The 24,115-nt window shown below is 42.3% G+C and overlaps 1 protein-coding gene and 1 long non-coding RNA gene across 3 annotated transcripts in view; one reads left to right on the top strand and one right to left on the bottom strand.

Moving 5' to 3' along the window:
- The window catches only part of IQGAP2 (IQ motif containing GTPase activating protein 2), a 253,895-nt gene that overhangs the window by 138,022 nt on the left and 91,758 nt on the right, over positions 1–24,115 (top strand). Inside the window, exons 6-11 of one of the 2 annotated variants that reach the window (XM_008167529.4) lie at positions 6,610–6,677; positions 7,041–7,154; positions 17,187–17,365; positions 18,049–18,136; positions 18,737–18,900; positions 19,451–19,538. In XM_008167529.4, coding sequence (XP_008165751.2) covers positions 6,610–6,677; positions 7,041–7,154; positions 17,187–17,365; positions 18,049–18,136; positions 18,737–18,900; positions 19,451–19,538 — 701 coding nt within the window. The remainder of the gene's footprint in view (positions 1–6,609; positions 6,678–7,040; positions 7,155–17,186; positions 17,366–18,048; positions 18,137–18,736; positions 18,901–19,450; positions 19,539–24,115) is intronic. The other variant, XM_065550077.1, reaches the window with a different exon arrangement.
- Positions 7,461–9,454, bottom strand: LOC135972359 (uncharacterized). The gene is made up of 2 exons (XR_010588789.1): positions 9,298–9,454; positions 7,461–8,617 (listed from the first exon to the last, which is right to left on the bottom strand). It is a non-coding gene; the product is annotated as an uncharacterized LOC135972359 (long non-coding RNA).

Below are 24,115 nucleotides of genomic sequence, written 5' to 3'. Positions count from 1 at the left end.
TGAAGTGGACACATGGGGCTCTTAATATTAAGCAGCTTATAAAGAAATGGTGGGCTAAGTTCCATTCCGGTGATGTCACAATCTTTATTCAGATGTCAGATGTTCTCCAGAAAGGGGAATAGAACCAGGCTTTGAAATGGTTTATATTTGCTGAAACTGAAGACTTTAATTGGTTGGTGGGATTGACTAATACTTTTTACCCATATTTACTGTATCTTTTTTTTTATACATTTGCTTCAGCTTTGCATGTTGCTTGCAATAGCAGTGTATCCATTAGTATCTTCCTTCTTGAACTGTGTTTTGCAATGGTTTGGTTCTTGAGGTATTCATTTTCCCTTCTGCAGCCTGACCTTGGTCAGGACGCATGCCAAGCCATCAGAGCTGATCTGTGTAGTTTATTGGCTTTCATTCTCAATTTGTTTTCATTTCACTTAAATTCTTCTTGCTATGGTACATATCAGCACGAAGTTACAACACTCAAGTCTTAAAAACAAACAAAAAACAAAATGGTACTATCAACTGGTGATTCTGTGCCATGAATTGCCCACCCTTCCTTTTGACAGCATTTAACTCTGTGCTGCTTTGACTTTATGTGTAAGACGCAGGCGTACAGTCACTGCACTCTGTCCACATTTTCTCCGACCTCTTCTAAAATGCACCGTGACCATGTGATACATTTCTCAACTGTAATTGTCTTGCAGCTTAAGCCCCAACGTCTGTCTTGCATTACACACACAGCTGCATTAAAATAACATTTAAATGTTTGAATTTGCAACATTAAAGTTAAGAAATGCCAGAATTAAGGTTGGCCATGTACCCTTAATTCATCCTCCTTGTGTATGTGCATTATGATAGTCTTTAATTACATGATCATATATTTTTCTGCAGGACCCCAAATGGATTCAATACAAAAGGTGGATGGTGCTCTGGGGGTAAATCATGGTTAAGGTTAAGATTTTGTCACTGTGACTTTTACTAAAAATAACCAGCAGGTTGCAGGCAATAAACAAAAAATCATGGGACTCTGTGACCTGTCTCTTACGTTTAGTGTTTAAAAAAAAAAAAATATGGGAGGGGGTGGATTTGGGGGCAGAGATAGAAATGTCAACTGGAGCCCCATGGGGGGAGAGGGGGGGACTGACCTCCTGAGCCCCACCAGAAGGGTGGGTGGGTGTATGTACGCACGCATGGCACAGACCGAAATCCGTGACTAAATTGTATCCTTACTCATGGTTGTACAGTGAAAAAGGCTATGTTCTGTAGGACCCTATAGCCATTTGTTTCAGAAGTTAGAAGGTATGTCGTGAATGAGGCAGGGGATTACAGAAGAGGATGAACTTCTGCCTAAGGCAACTGAACATTGCTCTGGAGTAGAACTGGATTCTATTCCTGCCTGTATTACAATCCTCCTAAGTGATGCTAGTCAAGTTGCTTAAACTAAACATTTCGGACGTGGACGCTAACTGTTGCTTGTTTTGTGAGAATTCACAATGTGAGATCCTGGTGTTGGATTTGCAGAAATGCTGAGCACTCTCAGCTGCTCCTGAAGTCGATGGGAGCTGTGCTTTAAAAGAATAATGCTAACTAAATCAGGCTCTAGTCACTTCAAATTGAGCACCAAAATTAATAGATGTTCTTGACTTTAATCTCTCTGTGCCTTCGTATCCCATCTGTAAAATGGGATTAGTACCGCCTCACAAAATGTTGTGAAAATAAAATATTTGTGATGCAATCATACTATAGTGATGAGCACTACGAAAAAGCCCATGAGGGAACACTGAATTCTGTATTTGGAGCAGGGTTTGAATGGTGCCCAGTGGATAAGGTCTGTGGCCACATTTTGAACAATAAGGAGAGAACAAAATATTGACCAGCTACTCATTAAGTGCATCCAATTAGTGCATAGAATAAGGAAGGGGGTCGGGCGGGGGGGAGGGAAGGCAATGTGATCATGTAATTAAAGACTGTACCATAATGCATATGCACAAGCAGGGTGAAGTAAGGATGCTTGTGCAACCTTAATCTGGCACTTCTTAACTTTTGAGCAGTCGACTTTGCAACCGTAATAATGTTCTTTTAACATAACTTTTGATCTCTATAAATTCCTAGCTTTAAAAATAAAGAAGTCCAAGTGATGGAATCTTTTTTTCAGGTTTGTTTTTTATGTTGATACTCACATGGCTAATGAGCTGGGTTTGAACCTTTAGATCCATAGCACATACCTCTGCTACTTGAGATAATGGAGTAACTGATAGCAGTAGTTGGTTGTGTCCACTTCAAGTTCCAAACTGCCTCACTTGAATTAAATGCTATGAGTATTGATTCCTGAGGCTTAGTAGGAATACTCACTAATAAGGTTCCCAGTAAACATTTGCCCCATGAGTAATCTATTAACTGAGTCACCCCCACACAGTAAAATGTTCCTTTAAAACCAGTTAGTTTAAATCAGTGTTCCGATGCAAGTTAAATATTCACATTAAAAATTGTCTTATTGCAAAGAATGTGCATTAGGTATGTGTTTTCCAGTGACTATATTCCTTAATACAAAAGAAGGAAGTTGCATTCCTGACTACCCTTGCATTTTATGTAAAAAGCAAATGAAAAGCAAGCTCCCAGCACCACCTTGTGGTAAACTCCTCCACGCCAAGAAGAATAGAACATTGACCACATTACTCAACCATGTACAGTATAACTGTAGTTTACACAGGAGAGTGATATCTTACATTTATCAGCCACATTCCAAACCACTTCTGCTCTTTTGCAGTATTAAATATTATATAGTGGTGACTGCTAAAAAGCCAGCATTTCCCAGGCTAACATCTATGCCATTTTTTTTATTGGGCACTTCAGACAAGACTGAGGGCTAATCTATATCAGGATTGCTACAGTGATGCAGCTGTACTGATGTAGCTGCACTCAGGGCCGGCTCTAGCTTTTTTGCCACCCCAAGCAGCAAAAAAAAAAGGGGGGGGGAGGCAGCCGGACTGCTGAAGCAAAACAACAACAACAACAAAAACGGCAGCCTCAGGGAGCGCATGGAGGGCAGTCAAGGTGGCTCGCAGGGGGGTGAAAGGCGGTGACTGCCCGTGGGCAGCCAGGCGCTGCAGCCCACTCGCAGCTGGGCGAGAGGGGCTCCCCCCTCTGGCCTTGGGGTGCCTCCCCTGGCCAGGTAGGCGGAGAAGGTGCTGGCTCAGCCGCTCTTTTAAAGGTGGCTCGGCCGGGCCGGGCTGAGAGCAGTGAAGGTGTCGGGGAGTGGCGCGTCCTGAGGAGCCCGGCGGCACGGTGAGCGGTGGGGATCGCTAGTTCCTGCCCCCCCCCCGGTCCGGGGTCCGTGCCCCTGCAGGGTTGGGCTGGGACTGGCGGAGCGCGGGGAGCCGGCCAGGGGCCCCCGGAGCTGTGGACCAGACTGCCAAAGCGCCAAAAAAAAAAAAACCACGGCATGGCGGCTGGAATGCCGTCCCTTACAATGTGCTGCCCCAGGCCTCTGCTTTCTCGTCTGGTGCCTGGAGCCAGCCCTGGCTGCACTGCTGTAGTACGGCTAGTGCAGGTGCTCAATGCCGACGGGGGAGAACTTCTCCCATCGATGTAGGGTTATCCACATGGGTGCTTAGATCAGTTTAACTTATGTCACTCGGCTTTTCCACACCCCTGAGCGACTTAAATTATACCTAAGTAAGCGATAGTGTACAAGCCCATAGTCCTGGCCTTAAAGAGGTTACAGTAAAAGCCTTTCAAAACATTACAAGGGAAGACTAACAAAGCAGTAGTTTGGGAGGACTGCTAATGCAAAGAGACTTGGGTAGTTTGGGGCTTGTTTTAGGTGAATTTTAACTTTTTTCATTAATCTGTTAATTTATTTAATGCCTTCTTGTAAATTGAGGATGGCAGATGGAATGATTCAGAGTGTTGAAGCAATCTGAAGACTTCCATGTGATGAGTGTGACGGGTTGAATCACAGAAACCCCCTTGGGAGCTGCCACCAGATGTGCAAAGACTACCCCTGCTTCTGTTTTCCCTGCCAGCTCAGGACTCCAGCACCCTGTCTTGCTGAGCCAGACACTCCCGTCTGGCCCCAGACACAGACCCAGGGTCTGAATCACTTGTCCCAAAGCTGCAAGTTTACCTGAAAACAGCTCGCAGTAGCGTGCTTGTCTTTAGCACTCAGATGCCCAACTCCCAATGGGGTCTAAACCCAGATAAATCCGTTTTACCCTGCATAAAGCTTATGCAGGGCAAACTCATAAATTGTTCGCCCTCTATAACACTGATAGAGAGATATGCACAGTTGTTTGCTCCCCCAGGTATTAATACATACTCTGAGTGAATTACTAAATAGAAAGTGATTTTATTAAATACAGACAGTAGGATTTAAGTGGTTCAAAGTAGTAACAGACAGAACAAAGTAAGTCACCAAGCAAAATAAAATAAAATGCGCAGATCTATGCCTAATCAAACTGAATACAGATAATTTCCTCACCAGTTCCAGAGTGCTCCCTTTTACAGGCTAAGCTCCTTTTAGCCTGGGTCCAGCAATCACTCACACCCCCTGTAGTTACTGTCCTTTGTTTCAGTCTCCTTCAAGTATCCTGGGGGGGGTGGAGAGGCTCCTTCTTTAGCCAGCTGAAGACAACCTGGAGGGGTCTCCCACAGGTTTAAGTAGACTCTCTCTTGTGGGTGGAGACCCCCCTCCTCCCTCCTATGCAAAGCCCAGCTCCAAGATGGAGTTTTGGAGTCACCTGGGCAAGTCACATGCCCCTGCATGACTCAGTCTTTGCAGGCCGACGCCATTGTCCACATGGCATCTTGCATGTCTCCAGGAAGACTTCTCATGTGGATTGGAGCATTCCAAGATGCATTGTTCCCTAAGTGTCTCCTGATCAGGTACTTAACCTGGCAAATTCCTTCCTAAAGAAGCTGACCAAATGCCTCACAAAGCTTACTTAGAAATCAGGCAAGCATACAGCCCATATTCTTAACCTCAAGTAGAAAATGATATATATGTACAAATAGGGTGAATAGATATAGTAGACCATAACCCTTACGGAGATATGTTACATGGCACAGGCAGCACAAAACATATTCCAGTTATGTCATACATACATTTATAAGCACCCCCTCCCCATAAAGCCTTATGGGGTACACTGTCACAATGAGATATGATGATGGGATTGGATGCTGCAGGGACCTACTGCCTGCAGAAGAATCTGCTTCCTCTGTCCCAGTGGTGGCGGAGAAGAGGAGAGATGGAACCAGTGGTGCCCAGTGCCCCTTGTAATTAGAACAGAAAATGTCTGTGGCAACTATTAACAAATATACTTAGTAATGTCTCCTACTGCAATTAATGGGCAACTAAAAAAAGACAGAATATACTTGCTGCAATGTGTAGAGATGACGAGGGGGTTGGGGCGGAGGCACTTAAAAAAAAAAAAAAGAGGCAAAATAGCTTACCCCTGTTATAAATATTTAGAATTAAAGTGCCTTGTTTGAAATTTGAGAGTCACTCCACAAAAAAAATCACTTCCATTAATTCTGTTGCCAAAATAAATTCTGGAAACTCCTGACTTTTTACAATTAAAGGCCTTGCACATGGTCAGAAGATGTGAATTTACTCAGCTGTTATCCAGATGGCACTATATAGCTTTAAGAATAATTAGTATGGGTTTTCTTGCTACACCAAAATGAAAACAATGGTTCCCGGAGAGCACTCAATTGCACTGAACTCATTTCAGTTCTCTAAAAGCATGAGAGCACTGAGTAAGCTGAAGAGTTTGGTTGGGCTATTTGAGGTTGAAATACTGAGCACGCTCTCTCAACATTAAATATGCTTAGTCTTAGGAAAATTGAGATGAAACTTTTTCTTTAACTAAAAACATGTGGATTCTGCAAACAGTATTCCTAAGTTTGAATAGTGCATGTGAAAAGGACTACTATGTCTTCAATGCAGTGTCCAGACTTGGATTTAAAGCTGAATGTTGGAAATACTATCCAATATTTGCTAGTTACTGCATTCCAGCTTATATGGAACATTCCCTTCACCTGCTACTATTTATATGGATCCAATAATATCTAAATTTCCTGTTGCAATACATAAACCAGACAATAGTGATCCCAAATTGTAATTATTAGTTTATAAAAACTTTCACTTAATTTTAATGTCATGGGATTCCTGATAGACTAGGTTTTGAGTTTCACTGTACTAATTCTGTATTTTAAAGGGCTATTTTGTATGAATCCAGTATCAAGGATTTATCTTTGTGTACACCTTTCCCTTTCCATATACTGAAATATTTCAGCACAGGCAACAAGTCTTGCACTCCATCTGTGTCCTGTCCCCATCTAAGAGAGCTCCTTGGAATATCTACATCTTTTGAAGATTACTTCTCCCTTTCTATTCTCAAACAGTTTACGATGCTCCATAGAAAATAGTCTGATAGTAAAATTTATCCCATATCTGTCCACAGAAGTCAATAGTTAAAGATGAGTTTAATGTAGTAACATTCTAATTATGTTGATCATCATATAAGCTTTGATTTGATTCTACAAAAAGCAGCATTTTATTGAATATGCAAGTCTCTGGCATTGTGACTTTAGTATTTTTCTTCTTTGCAGTTTATATCTGTTCAAACTAGGTATAGCACCACAGATCCAGGATTTACTGGGAAAAGTAGACTTTACAGGTAAGTCGGTTTTAATTAGTCATATTGTAGATAATCTATTGCACCAATAAAACCTGCTAATATTACTGTTTCTAACAACCTACTCTCTATAATGAGAGTTTTCCCCTCTCCTCTCCCAACATTCTGCACACATCCTAATTGAAGTGATTGGGAGGCTGCTATTTTTAATGAATGTCAGACTTTGAAAAATGGTGGGGAGGGAATTTACATGCCACCTTTGTTATGGCTTTGAAACTGAGATTCTAGCAAAATAAAAAAAACTACTAAGTTAACCAAGCCTTAGCTTTTTAAATTATATAAATTTTAGCTGAGTGCGCTCATCTTTTAATCATTTCCAACTTTCCTTTTTCAATATATAAATAGAGGAGGAAATCAGTAACATGCGAAAGGAGTTGGAGAAATATGGTATACAGATGCCGGCTTTTAGCAAAATTGGTGGTATTCTGGCCAGTGAGTTATCAGTGGATGAAGCTGCATGTAAGTCATCTTTACCATGTTTTCCACCTAATATCTGAATTGACCGTTTTTGCATAAGCTGTTGATGGTTTTGAGAGTCATTTCATTTAAAATATTACTTGGAAGTAACAGTTGTAGTTAGTAGTAATTTTGATTCCTTGTCTAAATTACCATCATTTCCCATATTTTCTACCTTTAATAACTGTCAAGATGTGCACATCTTGACTGAGTAACTGTTAAGTTATTGTCATGAGGGTTTTTTGCTTTTGGTCTTAGAGCTCTTTGGAGCAGGGAATTGTACCTTCTTATGTCTGTCTGGCAAAAATAAAAGTTCATAATTCTTTTATTAACAATACAGATATCTAGCCTTGGGCAAATTGGTTAACCTCTCTGCATTTCAGTTTTTGTGTAAAATGGTATAGGCCATAATCTTCTAACAAATTCCTAAAGGTAAAATGTGGACTATAACATATGCCTATATTTAACTTCAGACACTTGTTAGAAGAATTTGGCCTATACCATTTCAGAGATACAAAACGGAGAACAGAGACATTAATTGTCTTGCTCAAGCCATATAAGTTAACCAGTGATAGAATGAAGAATAGAGCTAGAGGTTCTTCAAATGGCTCTGCATAATTCTATATCTGGGTGCTGCTCCACCTTATGCTGCCTTGCGATGTAACAGTCTGCTAGCTGTGTCAGCTGAAGTGCTGCTCCTCCCTTCAGCATTACATTGTTCTCAAAGTGAGGCTGTATAGGGGACGTAGCGCCCTCACCACGCAGTTCCTTCCAACCGAGTGCCATGACCAGATGTGAACCTCTAGTTTCTTTGGAACCAGAGCCTCTTTCTTCTTAGATAGTTAGCATTAGCTGTTAGTGATTTCTTTTCAGGCCTGTGTTATGGTGGAACTTCAAAGCAGAAAAGGCTGGATTTTAAGAGGTGCATTTCCTGCCTGGGCAGTGCGTCAAATGCCAAGGAGAAAGATGTTTGCCTTCTGGTTGTTTGATCTGTAGGACCTGTACTTGCAGATCCAGAAAGGATACGGAGACTCATTTACAGCTCCATCTCCTGAAGGAAGCCCTTGAGCCTGGGCCAAACTCTCTGATTCTGAGCAACTCTCCAGTCCATGGTTGAAAAAGCTAGTGTCTCCACCAGTTGGAACCAACAAAGGGCCAACAAGTTCCAAGAGGTCACAGCCACATCCAGGACTGGATCTGATCCCTCAGCTAAGCCTCTGAGGCTACGCATGGCTGAACCGAGGGCCACATGGTCAGACACTACTGCCCCAGTTCCGGAAGAGAGAGAGTTCAGCTATCTTCACCGGTGCTGTGCCTCATGCCTCACAGTTCTCTGATCCTGGTGGAACCCCTCAGCTTCAGGACCAGGATGAGCTTCAGCATCCCCTTCCAAATCTAGGAAGATAGACTCCATTGATGCACCAGAACTGGGGTCATCAGTGCCTTTGGTGTTGTGACAGTTGGCACTGAAAAGAGAGGCATAAGGACACAAAGGGACTGTTAGGTCTAATGCATGGGAACCAGCACTACTATCTGATTCAGGCAAGGTGTCTACAGCACAAGGTGTCTACGGTACTGAAATACAGACTTTGGTCTGTGTGACGGGTTGGATCACAGAAACCCCCTTGGGGCTGCCAACTGATGTGCCAAGACTACTACTTCTCCTCCTTTCCCTGCCAGCTTGGGACTCCAGCACTGTCTTGTTGAGCCAGACACGCCCGTCTGCTCCAACACAAACCCAGGGTCTGAACCACATGCCCCAAAGATACAGACTTGCTTAAAAGCAATTTAAGAAGTGTTCCTGTCTTTAACACACAGATGCCCAACTCCCAATGGGGTCCAAACCCCAAATAAATCCGTTTGACCCTGTATAAAGCTTATACAGGGTAAACTCATAAATTGCTCGCCCTCTAAAACACTGATCTAGAGAGAGATGCACAGCTGCTCCCCCCCCCCCCCCCGGTATTAATACATACCCTGGGTTAATTAATAAGTAAAAAGCGATTTTATTAAATACAGAAAGTAGGATTTAAGTGGTTCAAAGTAATAGCAGACAGACCAAAGTGAATTACCAAATAAAATAAAATAAAACACGCGAGTCTGAGTCTAATACAGTAAGAAAGCAGAGTACAGATGATAACCTCACCCTTAGAGGAATTCCAGTAAGCTTCCTTTTACAGGCTAGTCTCCTTCTAGTCTGGGTCCAGCAATCACTCACACGCCCTGTAGTTACTGTTCTTTGTTCCAGTTTCTTTTAGGCATCCTTGGGGATGGAGAGGTATCTTTTTAGCCAGCTGAAGACCAAATGGAGGGGTTTCCCAGGGATTTAAGTAGACTTTCTCTTTTGGGTGGAGACCCCCCTCCTCTCTCCTATGCAAAGTCCAGCTCCAAGCTAGTTTTGGAGTCACATGGGCAAGTCACATGTCCATGCATGACTGAGTTTCTTACCAGCCAGGCCGCATTCCTGGGAAAGCTCCGATGTGGGTTAGTGTCTTCGAGTTCATTGTTGGCTTAAGTGGTTCTTGATTGGGCACTTAATTTGCACATTCCTTTCTCAAGAAGCTGCCCAAATGCTTTACTAGGGATACTTAGAAATACAAGCAAGTATACAGCCAATATTCCTAATGTCAAGTACCAAAATGATACATGCATACAAATAGGAGGAATATATTCAGTAGATCATAACCTTTACATAGATATGTTACATGGCATATGTAGCATAAAACATAGTCCAATTATATCATATATGCATTCATAAACATATTCCCACGAAGCCTTATGGGGGGCACTGTCAGTCTGCCCTCCGCATCAGTAACGAGGGAGCTGGACTTGCGTATAACACTGGATCCAATATCGTCTGAATTGTCAGTTCCACTGTTGGTTCTTGCTTCGGCTTCCATTTCAGCTCCAGCATTGGTTCCAGAAAGTGCTATCACAATGGCAGCCCAGGTTTATCTCCTGACATATTGGAGCAGAGTCTGAAATGCAAGAGCTTGAAGAGGTGACATGTTTCTCTGATTCCAAGATCCTCTTTTTCATCTCCTGCTAGGAAGAAGAGACTAGAAGATATTGAGTCTCTCTCTTTATGGATCCCTCTATGATCTCTCCTTTTAGCACCCCTGCAGGGTTTCCACAAAGAGCTGGTTCCCCCATATTTCCCACTGGGCCTCTTGTTCCTGGTTCATTCTATCTCTGATCTGGATTTCTATCAAGAAAAATAGAGGAAGAATGCAAAGACTGATAGCACTCTTTGGCCATCCCTTTGGCCCTCCGATGCCCAACGTTTTCCCAAATTGTAGTTAATGGGGAGACTGGCAGTCCTGGGCCCATTAACTTATTGGGGGCCACCTCAGGAACTTTTCAGCTACCTTTTGCATAGATAGAGGGGTAATGTCTCAACTACTAAGGATTTGGCAGCCGAGAGTTCCTTGAAATTGATTCTTCCTGATCCGCTGACTTTTCAGGCAATTATGCCTAAAGTTTTGTCCAAGGGAGAAGATGGAGTAGCTCTCCTTTTTGAACAGGAGCAGATGGGTATGGATTATAAGCCAGATCTGTCATCCAAAGAACATGTTGCTTCAGCATCCCCCTCCACCTGAGGACGCTGTGTAGTTCCACAGTCCGAGATACCACATACTTTCCACCTTGAATCTGCTTCAAGTGCCTGTGAAAGAGACTTCCCATTCAGTATTCAATTATCCTTAGTGCTACAGTTAAGAGTAGGATATCCTTACCCATCTTGGATGTACTGTTACAGCCTGCTAGATCAGTTTGTGCCCTTCTGCATCTGACCAACTCCAGAGAAGATGGACAAACTGTACCAGATACCCTCTGACATTTTTTTTTCTTGCTTTCAAACCATCCTGTGCCTAATTCCCTGGTAATGGCTGCTACAGTAATAGGGCAAAATCTGGACAAAAACACTTCACACCAGCTGATAAAGAAAGCAAAAATCAACTTGCTGGGGTTCTCCTCATCCCTTGGTATTATGGGGGCAAATCATCAAATGTCAGGATGACAGGAGGAAGGTTGGCTAAACTTCCTTCTGAGCCTCCTGTGATGCTTCAAACTCCTATGCAAGAGCATTGGCATCTACCATGCCCTTAGGAGACATGCATGGCCTTGTTCCTCATCCCTGACTATGATACCAGATTGAAGCAGAGGACATCTACTTTAAAGGTGAAAGTCTGTTTAATGAAAAAGCAGACACATTTTTGGAAAAATGTGAAGGTCATGAGATTGACACCTCGTTCTCTGTGCCTAATTTCCTCCACAATAAAGCAAGCCTCCACTCCCTCCTTTCTGGTAGCAGATGCAGTCCTTCCTTATCCTATTTTTCAACAGATCAGATGCAGCAGCAGCAGGCAGTTTCTCAGTCAGTATAGAAAAAGGCCTTTCACACAAAGGTCTAAACCTAAACAACTTGTTTCCTCCTCGTGCAACCTCAAGCCCTGGTTTTGATGAGATGATACACAGTCAAGAACCAGTCAACCAGGACTGAACTATCCCTGTATTTGGAGACAGGCTAGCCCAGTTCGTCAGTCTTTGGAGGCAAATTGCCTTCGACCAATGACTTACAGATCATCAAAACGGGTTATGCCATACAATTTGAAAGATTGCCTCTCCTCACTCCCACCTACCTTATTGTTTCAGGGACCCCATTTATGAGGCAATTCTTATAGTAGAAGTGGAAAAATAGCTTCTGATAGGAGCAGTTGAGGAGGTTCATGAATTCTTGAGGGGTCAGGGTTTTTATTCTCTCGGTTTTCTGGTATGGAAGAAATATGGAAGGTTTCAGCAGATACTAGAGTTAAAGGCATTAAACGGGTACATTTGGAAATATTGGTTCCATAAATTGGCTCCAGCTACCATAATCCCTTTGTTGTTGGTCATGAATTGATTCTTGGCTCTCTAAGACATGTATTTTTATACTTAAATTCATCAAAATCATCGCAAGTGCCTTTGATTTGTGGTGGCCAGATGCTGCTTCCAGTATCAGGTGTTCCTGTTTGGCCTTTCCATGGCTCCCAGAAATTTTACAAAATGCCTCTTTGCAGTAGCGGATCATCTGAGGAATTAGGTTTGGTTGGTTGGTTTGTACACTTAGTTAGTCGATGGGCTACTGAAGGCCTCTGTGCACGAGGGTCTGTTAAAGCATATTGTCTTCACGAAAAACCTTTTCAGATCTAGGGCTCTTAATCAATTGTCCGAAGTTGATCCTCTGCCCTTCACAGAGGTTTCCTTTTATAGGTGAAACTTAGTTATTTGTAAGGCACTAGAAAGATTTCCAAGTATTTAACTCTAAAGTAATATCATGACAAGTTTGTTCTATAATTAACGTAGTATTTTAAAATTTGGGTCTGAGAATTTTAAAGTTTGAGTAAAATTCTTTTTGGGGTCTTATGGTAGCCTACATGACCCCATTTGCCTATCTGAGAATGAGATGTATGCAGCACTGGATGTCTGTTCTACAGAACAAGTCAGTTGTTAGTCTAAGGCATGGTGATCATCATAACCCCCCTAGATTGTGGTCAGTCAAAATGACTGCTCAGGGGCGTACAGTTAAATCCTCTCGGACCATCCCAGTCAGTGAGTTTAGATGCATCAACCAAGGGCTGTGGGGGGGCGCGGTGCACTGGAATTATTTGACAACTCAAGGGCACCGCTCTGCTTAGGAGAAAACCCTGCACCTCAATGTATTGGAATTAAGAGATGTTCATCTGGCTCTCAAGTTGTTACGCCCCCCACCTGCAGGGGAGGGTTGTACAAGTGATTACAATACATCAGTAATGCATTCCACTGACAAGCTGCCGAGGGTGGGGGTTTGCAGTATTCACTCATCACTCCACCCTACTGTGTGCAGAGATACAAGGCTGTGGAATTGGTGTATTTTATTATGTAATTTACCTGTGGCTCTGCATCTAGCATTGGTGCAGCTGCGCAGATATGAATTTGTAGTGTAGACCTGCCCTGAGAGTGCTCTAGCTGACCTTGCTAGAAGATTATTCTACCTCAAGGCACCACGAGGTGGTGCAATTACCCATAAGTGTGAATATGCAGGGCTGTCTCTAAGAACTCTGCATATAGGTAAGTAACCTTCATTTAAGTTTACGCACACAAGATAGAAAATTTTGGCTAACGTAGTTAAGGTGAAGCTTAGTTATTTGTAAGGCACTAAAAAGATTTCAGATTATTTAAGTGCAATGTAGTATGACAAGCTTAAATTTTAAAACTTTCAGACCCTAATTTAAAACACTCTTTCCTACCTTCATATTGGCTTGTTCTGTGTATTTTGGTACATGTTGTGACTACAGTTAGCACACGATTTTGCAAATGTAGCTTTTAAAATATAATCTATAGGGAGGGGGGAAAAATCTGGGTATGTCAGTCTATCAGCCTTACACGTTTTCTGAGGTTTAGTTACTGTCAACCCGGTTCAATTTTTTTTAACAGTAAATTTTCTTCCTCCCCTGGAGATAAAAGGGCCATAACTTCCTTTCCCAAAAGCTTTTTATAAAGTGTATTCTTTTTCTCTTAATTCTGAGGCATGTTTCTTAAATTCTATGAAGTAATCTTTCCTGATGCTGGCTTCTGTTCCCAAGGCTGGGAATGGGCTGCAGAGCAGCACATTCTGGCCAAGAAGAGGAAGTAGTTGCTGTTCAGAGGAAACCTCTGACAAATTAAGTGTCTAGTATCAGAGGGGTAGCAGTGTTAGTCTGGATCTGTAAAAAGCGACCGAGTCCTGTGGCACCTTATAGACTAACAGACGTATTAGAGCATCTGTTAGTCTGTAAGGTGCCACAGGACTCTGTCGCAAAATTAAGTTGGAATTTAATTGCCTTCTTAGGAGAAGGAGAGTGGCTAATGTGGTGCTCCAAGGTTTAGTATACAAAGGGGGAGGGGGGGGAGAAATGGAAAGATATTCAGGGCTCAGACATGGATGGTGAGGGCTCTTGTGCTAATGGAAGATCATAAATGTTAGAGACTGAAAAGACCAATTAGTCTCTTTCCTATTAATGCTGGATTATTTCTCTGGAGAAGATTTTTCTAGTATTTCTTTTATCCAGACTATTTTAAAGTTAAGTGGAGCTTCCACTTCTTTGTTCGGGAACTAGTTCACAAGTGAACACATACACACTGTCTTGCTAATATTGAACCTAGCTTTTTCTGTAATTTCTTATTAATTCTAACTTGTATGCCATTGAACCACCTTAAATCTCTTCCACTTTGTGTATACGTCCTTCAAATATATGTTTTTCCCCTCTATCCTCTCAAATAAATGATGCAAATTTAGCTCTTCCCTTTCCTCGTGAGTCCCAATCTCTCCTTGACAACTTCTAAAGTTGGTTTAGCTGGTCTGAGAGGTAAGGACTGTTGTGAGCATCTAATCAGATTGCACAACACTGCCCATAGAACTTTGTTCTGGGCTTCCCACATTCTGCCCATAACTTGTGGTTGAGCTAGAACAGTGGTTGGCAACATTTGGCACGCGGCTCGCCAGGGTAAGCACCCTGGCGGGCTTCCCGCCAAACCCATTGGCCCAGGACGGCGAACCACGGCCAGTGGGGGCCGCAATCGTCCGAACCTGCTGCGTCAGCAGGTAAATAAACTGGCCCGGCCCGCCAGGGTCCTTACCCTGGCGAGCCGCGTGCCAACGTTGCTGACCCCTGAGCTAAAGCATATTTTTTCAGAAAGAGATCCAATCTGCGTTTAAAGATTTCAAGTGGTGGAGAATCCACCATGTCCCTAGGTAAGCTGCGTTCAGGGGAACGGCACATGTATCCTCTTTCTTCCAGCCCCCATGGCCCACTCCAGTTGTCCTAGTCAGGTCTCGGGTCTCTAGCTGTCCTGCTTGTATGGTGTATTTCTGAAAAATACATTACTGTAAGGGAGCTGTCACTTATGACTATAACAGATTCCCCAACTGTTAACGGAATAAAAACTGCTAAAAACAGGTATGTGCCTGTGACTGTGCCTGTACCCAGGGTACAATCCGGACTAATGAGTAGCTGTCACCCCTGCCCTCTGCCCTGGGGTGCCTTCTATACTGCTTTGCTGCTCGAGTCTGGACTGCTCACACACCACAGCCACCAGCATACAAGTCACTCCCAGTTATGTCTCAGTGTGTGCTGAAGCCAGCCAGCCACACCTGGGCTCTTACCAGACTTGGTTGCGGGGTGACCCCAACACCCCCCCACAGTCCTAGATTTCCCCCCCAGAAACATGTCATGTACTGCCCAACCCTCTCCTGGACAATACAAGCGTATATAAAGTCCATCCTTTTATTGGTAGAAATTATATGCATACGTCTTGTTACCCCAAATGGAGTACCCCAAACACTTCAATTCAAACACACTGGATTAGATAAAACAAGTTTATTAACTACAAAGAGGCATTGAAGCCAGAAATGGTTGTAAGAAAAATAAAAGATAAAATGCAGCTCGTGCCTAACTTAAACTGTGGTAAATTCAAAGCAAAGTTTTTCTCACCAAATGCTCTCAGCAGTCTGACCAAACTTCTTGGGTCAGAACCCTTCTCCAGTTCAATGACTATTTCCTTTGTTCCTTCTGGTGCACTGAACCGATGGGCAGGGAGGGGTGGGGGGAAGAGAGAGAGGTGCATTGGAGTGTCTGCCCCTTCTTTTTATAGTCCTGTCTCCCCTTCAAGGAGCATTTCCAGCTGGGAGCAAGGCGACAGGCAGGCTGTGTGGAAGGGAACTCCATGCTGTTTCTTTGCTAAGATGTAGATTATTTTGCTCTGCCAAAGAATGGCCGTGTAGCAGGTAATGGTTGATCAGAGTTGTTTACACCTGGCTGAGGCATCAGCTTGCCCTTTGTCTCTGAGGAACTGGTTTGGCCATTCCCCAGACTTATCTGGAAAATGTACTTTTTAGTCATGATCTGTTCTGTTTATAACTTCACATATCATGCTGCTATGTGCATTTTGCCGTATTCTCGATTAGCAAATTGTTTTTAAATATCTCACAAGGCATAGTTTGTACAAGTATTATCACAATAGTGTGTAGGGTGTGGACATGGGTACGTTCTGTCACAGTTCCCTTCTTCCCCCCCTCCCCCCCAAAAAAAAACCCCCATGACATCTTATGCATAGAGCTAGCTTTGTTCAGTATGTTTGTATTATACCCTTGCTTTACCTAAATAGAAGTAGTATTGGTGGGTGCTGATGGGGAGATAGATGGATGTAATCAATCCATGATACAGGAGGCATTGTACCTTGGTATCTGCTGTTATAGGTTTAATTTCAGAATAATTTGGGTTGGGAGGAACTTCTAGTGGATCATATGGCATACTGAGTGACTTTCACCACTCATACCAAGAGAAGCTCTGCTAAAGTCAATGGTTACACCACTGTAAAACCAGTGTGAGAGGAGAATGAGGAACTATTTATTTTGGTCTTTTTTTTCTTTGAACTAGTTTTAGTTACGACTATCCTGTAACTTTTACCAATCTCTTACTTGTTTATCTTTCTGCTATCTTGAACAGTCTGTGGCCACAAAACAAAAGATGAGCATTGGAACTTCTACACAAACCTTTTTTCACAAGGCTATGTAATGTGAGGAAGGTTTAAATCCAGGACTTCCATCATGACCAGAGAGCTTTTTTTTAAGTGCTATTTCTGTTGTTGAAATAAGATGACAAAATACTCTTCAAACCTCTGCAAATTTAGACAGTAACCTGTCCTATACTGGTGATTACAGCTACATTCTGACTTTTCTGTACATTGGAGAGTCCCAAAAAGTTAAACTATGGTGAAACATGATCAAATACAGTGGAACCCCGATTATCCAATCTAGTTGGGACTGGGGCCAGATTGGATAACCAGAAATCCAAATAAACTAGAGAATGGGTGGTGGGGGCTGACAGTCTAAACGGGGTTCTACTGTATAATATTCTTAAAAGCAATAAATGAAGCCTTGAGAACAGAGAATTGGTAACACTAATTTTTGTGTGATCCAGAAGTACTTTCTCATTGGCTCTTCTTTTTAAAGTTTTGGATCTTATCCACCTCTTTCAGTGCATGCTGCAGTCATTGCAATTAATGAAGCTATTGAGAAGGGAGTAGCAGATCAAACACTTATAACTCTGAGAAACCCAAATGCAATGCTGATGAATGTGGCTGAGGACCTTGCACCAGAATATCAGAAAGAACTCCTGGAAGCTAAAAGAAGAAAAGAGGAGAATGCAAGACTGAAGGTATTGAAACATATTTGGATTTTATTAACATTCTTAATAAGTTTGTTATTGCTGTATAAAAAGCGTGCATGCAAACTTTTTTAAAGGATTCTTCTAGGATTGCGTTAATAAGCTAGTGTATTCAAGATAAACTAGGTGAATGATTGTCACTATAGAAGATTGATCGCAATGGTCCCTTTTGGTCTTGGAATCTATGGAATAAACAGGCTGGAGGCAAACGTGTACAGGTATTTTGTGTTTGTACACATAACCCATGAATGTATTTGAGACGTGTAAGGATTATAAAATTCTTCTATTTTAGAATCCAAAAGATGCTCATTTTTCTCATTTACCTACTGGGTAGAAACAAAGTTTGTTAACCAAAGATTTATATAAAGTACCTTTTTCTGGGAGTAAAACATAATAATTAAGTATCGCATTCTATTGATAGAATTTTCCATTAATACAAAATTGCACTTGCGTCGTTCATTTCACAGTAACAGTTTCAATTTGAGAAGACAGGCTTTGATCAAAATATACACAATGCTTTACAATAAGCAGAGGGTGCTTTAAATATTCTAGGGAGTGCAGATCTTCCTATTGTGATTGATAAAGTTTTAACCACTCGTACTACAATGGCTATTCTACCATCTGAAAGTATCTTTGTGTTCCACTTTGTGAACCAGTAAGGATTTTGTTTTTAGAATGGCTCAATTTCAGAAGAGGAAAGAGATGTGTATGAAGAATTGCTGACCCAAGCCGAGATCCAAGGCAATATCAATAAGATCAACAGTAAGTAATTCTAGTTTCTTATGGAAATGGGCACATCATACCTACCAGTTATGTACGTATTTGTGTCAAATTCCAGACAAAGACATAAATTTACTTCTTTTACAGAAATAGCTTTTAAAAGTGGCAAATGTTTGTCAGCGTTACAACGGTTACTTTCAGTGTTGTGGGGCATCTTGCTGCTTTTTTTTCCATTATTAATCTCTTGGGATAATATCTTCTTTGGTTCTTGTTGCTGATATCAGACTCTTCAGTTCAGAAGCCAGTTGGTTTCACCTGCTTTATTTCCTTATGTTTCTGTTAGTTCCCACTAGCTGCAGCATACTGTAAATTTTGACCCCTCTTTTTAGATAGATGAGATTCAGACTTAGGCCCTGACCCTGCAAATGGATGAGTGTGGAAGAATCCTTATGCCTGCATGGAGTCCCTGTGGACTCTGTTTGAGGCTCTTGTAGGATTGGAGCCTTAAAATATAACCCTCTGCTGGATAAAAACTGTAACTGACTGGCTTGTATAAAGAGAGGTAAATACAAGCAGCAATTCAAAAAAAAAATTTTGCGCAAAAAATGTTTTTGCAGTTTGTAAGCGTTGTTTTCCTTTCAGTTCATGTAGCTTTAGTCCAAGTGAATGAGGCTATTGACAGGCAAGATGAAGTGGCATTGATGGCAGGTTTGAACCGTCCTGCTTTGAGCTTGTCTGGAGTTCTGCAGCAAAATTCCTCATGGTACCTAGCACAATTGTGTGACTGTAAAGAGCAGAGAATGCAGGTAATTGAATGGAATGTATGCTAGTATGACACTTGAGTTTGCATTTTTCTCTGCTTAAAATAGAAGTGACATCATCCTGAACTCTGTAGCCTGAACTCTACTGTTTTATGAAACAGTAAAGAATTTTGTAAAGTATTTTAAATGAATATTTTCCTAAACAATACAAAACTAGATGCATTTGCTGTAAAAAGCATGATGCAGTGGTAAAAAGCTGCTAAATGACAGATAAAGGGAATATATGTATATATAAATCCCTTAATACAAAGCTCATCTTGGGAACTAAACTTCTGACGAGTTTAGTATAGCAAAAAGGTAATGTTGACATAAACAATGGTGAATAAAGACCATTATAGAGAACATCTGGATTAAGGCAAAAATCTGTCATTTTAAAAGCGAGTCGGAAGTTTATGAAAAAACAAACACTATTCTTCAGTATGCCATTGTATTTGGTACTCAGCCAACATCATGGTCAATTCATAGTGGAATATTTTCCCTTCCCCTGCAAATTTAAAAAGCATAATGAAGTCTTTTTTTTTGTCTGATCTGTTAGCTAGCAGGGGTTCCAATTTTGCTCGACAAAAGTGAGATACAGAAAGAAGTTAGTGTTGCCAATGAGGAAGCTGAGGCTCTCCAGTTTAGTGAGTAAATGTTTTAATACTTGTTTTCATAATCACCATTTCATTACTCTTAATCAAACTGAAGAACTAAATCCACCTTTTTTGCATGCAAACAAGGTTTCTTTATAAATTGAAACCACATTGCATTTTATTTTTGCTACTGCTCTTTTCAATGTCACAATTGCCAAGTCACCAATCTGTGCCACTTTAGACACACATTATTTTATCTGAAGTAGCTAATGCTTTTCTTGGCTGAATATTTTCAGCTACTAGTGGACATACATGGCTAAAACGGAACATAATGCATGGCTTGTCTAAATAGACTTTTTTTGAATAGCCTTAATTTCTCTCGAAAGGAAATTTATTTATATCTTCTCTGGGTTAAAAATAAAATGATCAAATTGAAGAATAGCTTGCAGTCATATGCAGCAGAGGAAACTAGATTTCTCATTTTAAAATATTTACACTTTTAAAAATCTAGTCGGTCAGCCTGCTTAATGTTTTAGTACAGTTTATATATGGTACAATGGATCTACAATATGTTGACTAATGTTTTATTTTTGAAAAATTACAGTTAAGGGGGTTCTAAATTTTCAGCAGCACATCTATTGGCAATTGCTTCTCTGGCATTCTTTGTCTGCTAGGAGCTTCAGCTTTGAATAAACTGCTGTCCTATGTTGTCTGTGGCATGTGTTAGGGGCTGTTCTGTCTTCTGTGTCATTTAATATTTTTAATTCAGTCCATCTAATTGTTCTTCTGATGCTATGCAAAAACGTAGTTATAAGCCTAGTTTGCTATGCTATAATATGTAGACATGCATATTTTGTATAGCATCCAAGTCTCTTGTATAGGTAGTGATTTGGATTTTAGAATGATTCAGACATGGTGAATAGTATTTCCTTTTAGGAGACGATTGCTCTTGGGTAATGGAAAACTCCGAGGAGGGTAGTGCTATTTATTAGTATAGCTCCATCAGTGTCTTGGAGTAGGAAAAATGGGTTTGTTTCCTCTGTGTGGATTAAAAAAAAATTAAGGCCACGATATTGTGCTACCCACATGACTTCATGTGGCATGGAGAATTTCAATTCAGTTTTACTTCTAACCCATATTGATCAGTTTTCATTAGGGGAAGGCAGGTAAACAAATAAAACTAGCTCCTTCAAGAGGAGCTAGTTGAGGGTACCTATTAAAGAACTCAGAGTAGAGGCAAGCTGACCAAGGTACAAACTAAGGGCTTGGCTACACTTGCAGCTGTAGAGCACTTTGGGTTAAACCAGCCTTCGGAGAGCACACTAGGAAAAGCACTGCAGACTGTCCACACTGACAGCTGCAAGCACACTGGCATGGCCACATTTGTGGCATTTGCAGTGACATTGGGAACAGTGCATTATGGGCAGCTATCCCAGCGTTCAAGTGGCTGCAACATGCTTTTCAAATGAGGGAGGTGGGGTGGAGTGTGTTGTTTGTATGTGGGGGGGGGGGGAGAGAGAGAGAGGGTTTTTGGAGTGCTGAGAGTGTGTCAGGACGCTATCTTGTAAGTTCAGATCCCTCTAGCCCCCCTTCCTCTCTCTCACTCACTCAGTAAACATTTGCTTTGCCCCGTTGCAGATAAGCAGCCGCTGTCTGAAACGGAGCTCTGAAAAGGCACTTCCGCAATCCTCTGCCGATTTCACAACAAAGAGAAGAGAGGCCACTTGACTTAAGGAGATTATGGGATGTCAGAGCGCTGTAATGTAAATCCTCGTTCGCACTGGCTGTGGGGCGTCTCAGCCAATACGCAACAGCCGTTATCCCTCTCATAGAGTTGGAGTACCAGGAGCACTCTAGCCAGGGAGTCAGAGCGCTCTACATGCCTTGCCAGTGTGGACGGGGAGTAAGGTAGAGCGCTCTGGGAGGCTTTATCGCGATATAAAGTGCAAGTGTAGCCAAGCCCTAAAACTAAATGTGACAGTACCACTGAAGCTACTACATGATAAATACCCAAGAACTTGGTAAATGCATTTGTGCACTATGGATATAGATTCATAATATCACAGTTGCATGCTCAGTTCCTAAGCATGGAAGTCATTGAAGCCAATTGATGGCTGCAGATTTTGATGCTATTTTGTTGCTGGCTCCTGGAACTTTTTTATTTTGAAGCTGCTGTATGCTGTCTGAAAGGCAAGCGCCTTTATTTTTTTTAACCTCAAGAACGGCTAAAATATTTATCATGCAGAACAAAACAAAATGCCCAATAGGACTCCTCCTCCTCATTTATTTCTAGTGTCCTGGGGCCAATGTACTCAGGCTCCATGGGTTTGAACTGCTCTGAGTCTTCCAATCAGTCAGGTTCTCCCTATTGTGCAACTGGAGATCTCCACTATGAGCTTTCTGCCTGAAAAGGGTGGACAGAGCCCATAGCATAGACCAGAGTAGTTGGTGGTGGAAGCAGGCCCTGATTATCCACAGATCCAGGTGGAGGGTGGGCCTGAAGAGTAGCAGGGTTGGGGAGGACATGTGACTAATTTTAAACTGCATCTGACTATTGACATTGCCTGTCCCAGCATTTTTTTTTTTTTATTAATGGAGATCTCCTAGAACTGGAAGGGACATTGAGTCCAGCCCCCTGCCTTCACTAGCAGGACCAAGTACTGATTTTGCCCCAGATCCCTAAGTGGCCCCCTCAAGGATTGAACTCTCAACCCTGGGTTTAGCAGGCCAATGCTCAAACCACTGAGCTATCCCTCCCCCTGTTCTCATCATAAGGTTGGTGAATGATGAGATCTACAGAGAATTCATAGTTAAATCCCATCTGTCCCTGGTACTCACAGACTGAATTAAGAGAAATAAGTCACTCCTTCATTGAGAAGCACTCAAAGGGGATAAGTTCCTTAAATATAAAGATCATTTCTGTAAGGTTGATAGCCTGCCACCTGTGAAGGACACTGCTGGACTGGAAGTCTAGCTGCCACGAACAGCTCTGCCCTCCTAAGATCATAGAGTCGTAGGACCTAAGATAATAAGAAAAACTTTAAGATCAAGAACCTGGCATCTCACCTTTCCTCCCCCTGGCTCCAGTTCAGCAAGGACTTTAAATAACATCTAATTTTAAGTGTAAGAGGAGTCCAACTGAAACCAGTGGGATTACTGTGTTTATATTTAGGTATGTGTCTAAGGTTCCAATGTCTATCATGTTGGAAGCAGTCCTAAGATACAGAGAGAAATCCCCGGAAGTCTCAACTGTTCAAACCTCTGGGTGACCATCTGTCAATGAAATGTCCTTTTAGGGTCTGCCCTGGTGTCTCTGGTTTTTGTTTTTCAAGTGGTCTTTTTTGTAAGGACTTGTAGACTAGCTACTTGAAGAACTCACAAGCCAAACAGAAAGTTGGTGGAAAGCATAGGCAAAGTCTGAATCCTTCTCCTCCTATTCTGGAAGCTGCCATTGCCACTATCCAAAAAGCCTAGAGAAGCTCTCCAGTATTTGGGGTGTGTACTCACTCACTTCAAAAGCCATATAATAGAAATTGACTTATACCCTATTCTCCGACATTACAGCCTCCCCTGCCAGTTTCTTTTCCAGCCCTCTCACCCAAAGTAAGCAGTGGGTGAGTCAGAAGAGTGTGGCTTGGTTGAAGATGGAAGAATGGCTGTGATTTTTCTCTTACCCCATTTCCCGCCCCCCCCTCTCCCCCACCAGCAGCACATCTCAAGTGCCCTGTCTTGCCTTCCTTGGCATAGGCATCCTATTTTTTTTTTTTTTAAACCAGATCTGGTTATCCTACTCAAACGATGACTTTACAAGTTTATTTTCCTCTCTGGGATTTTGGTCATTTTTTTTTTTTAAATTCAAGTCTGACTTCAGAGTGCTTAACTCTTCCCTGGAGAATATGTTAGGTTTCCTTCAGGATAGCCTCAACCAGGTTTGTGACCATCGACTCCTTCAAAGTTGTAACTGGTGCAGTTAGGGGGACTGTAAGGGTATGTCTACACTACGAGAGTAGTTCGATTGTACTTAAATCGAATATGTGGAATCGATATTACGAAGTCGAACGTGTGTATCCACACTAAGGACAGTAATTCGACTTTGTGAGTCCACACTAATGGGGCAAGCGTCGACATTGGAAGCAGTGCACTGTGGGCAGCTATCCCACAGTTCCCGCGGTCCGCGCTGCCCATTGGAATTCTGGGTCGAGCCCCCAATGCCTGCTGGGGAAAAAAATGTGTCAAGGGTGGTTTTGGGTAACTGTCGTCATCCAACCGTCACTCCCGCCCTCCCTCCCTGAAAGCGCCGGTGGGCAATCAGTTCGCGCACTTTTCTGGTGCGTGACAGCACGGATGCCACAGCACTGCGAGCATGGAGCCCGCTGCGACCATCGCTGCAGTTATGGCCGTTGTCAGCACCTCGCACCTTATCATCCACCTTTTCCAGAGGCAGATGCTGAGTAATCGTGCGAGGAGGCTACAGCAGCGCGGTGAGGACATGAAGTCTGAGAGTGGCACAGACCTCTCACAAAGCACGGGACCCCGCGCTGTGAACATCATGGTGGCAATGGGTCATGTTGATGCTGTGGAACAGCGATTCTGGGCCCGGGAAACAAGCACAGACTGGTGGGACCGCA

The sequence above is a fragment of the Chrysemys picta genome, chromosome 6 (assembly GCF_011386835.1).
Source record: "Chrysemys picta bellii isolate R12L10 chromosome 6, ASM1138683v2, whole genome shotgun sequence".
In the NCBI taxonomy this organism is placed as follows: Eukaryota; Metazoa; Chordata; order Testudines; family Emydidae; genus Chrysemys; species Chrysemys picta.
The sequence above is the reverse complement of the archived record's forward strand: the minus strand, read 5'-3'. Positions and strand labels throughout refer to the sequence as shown.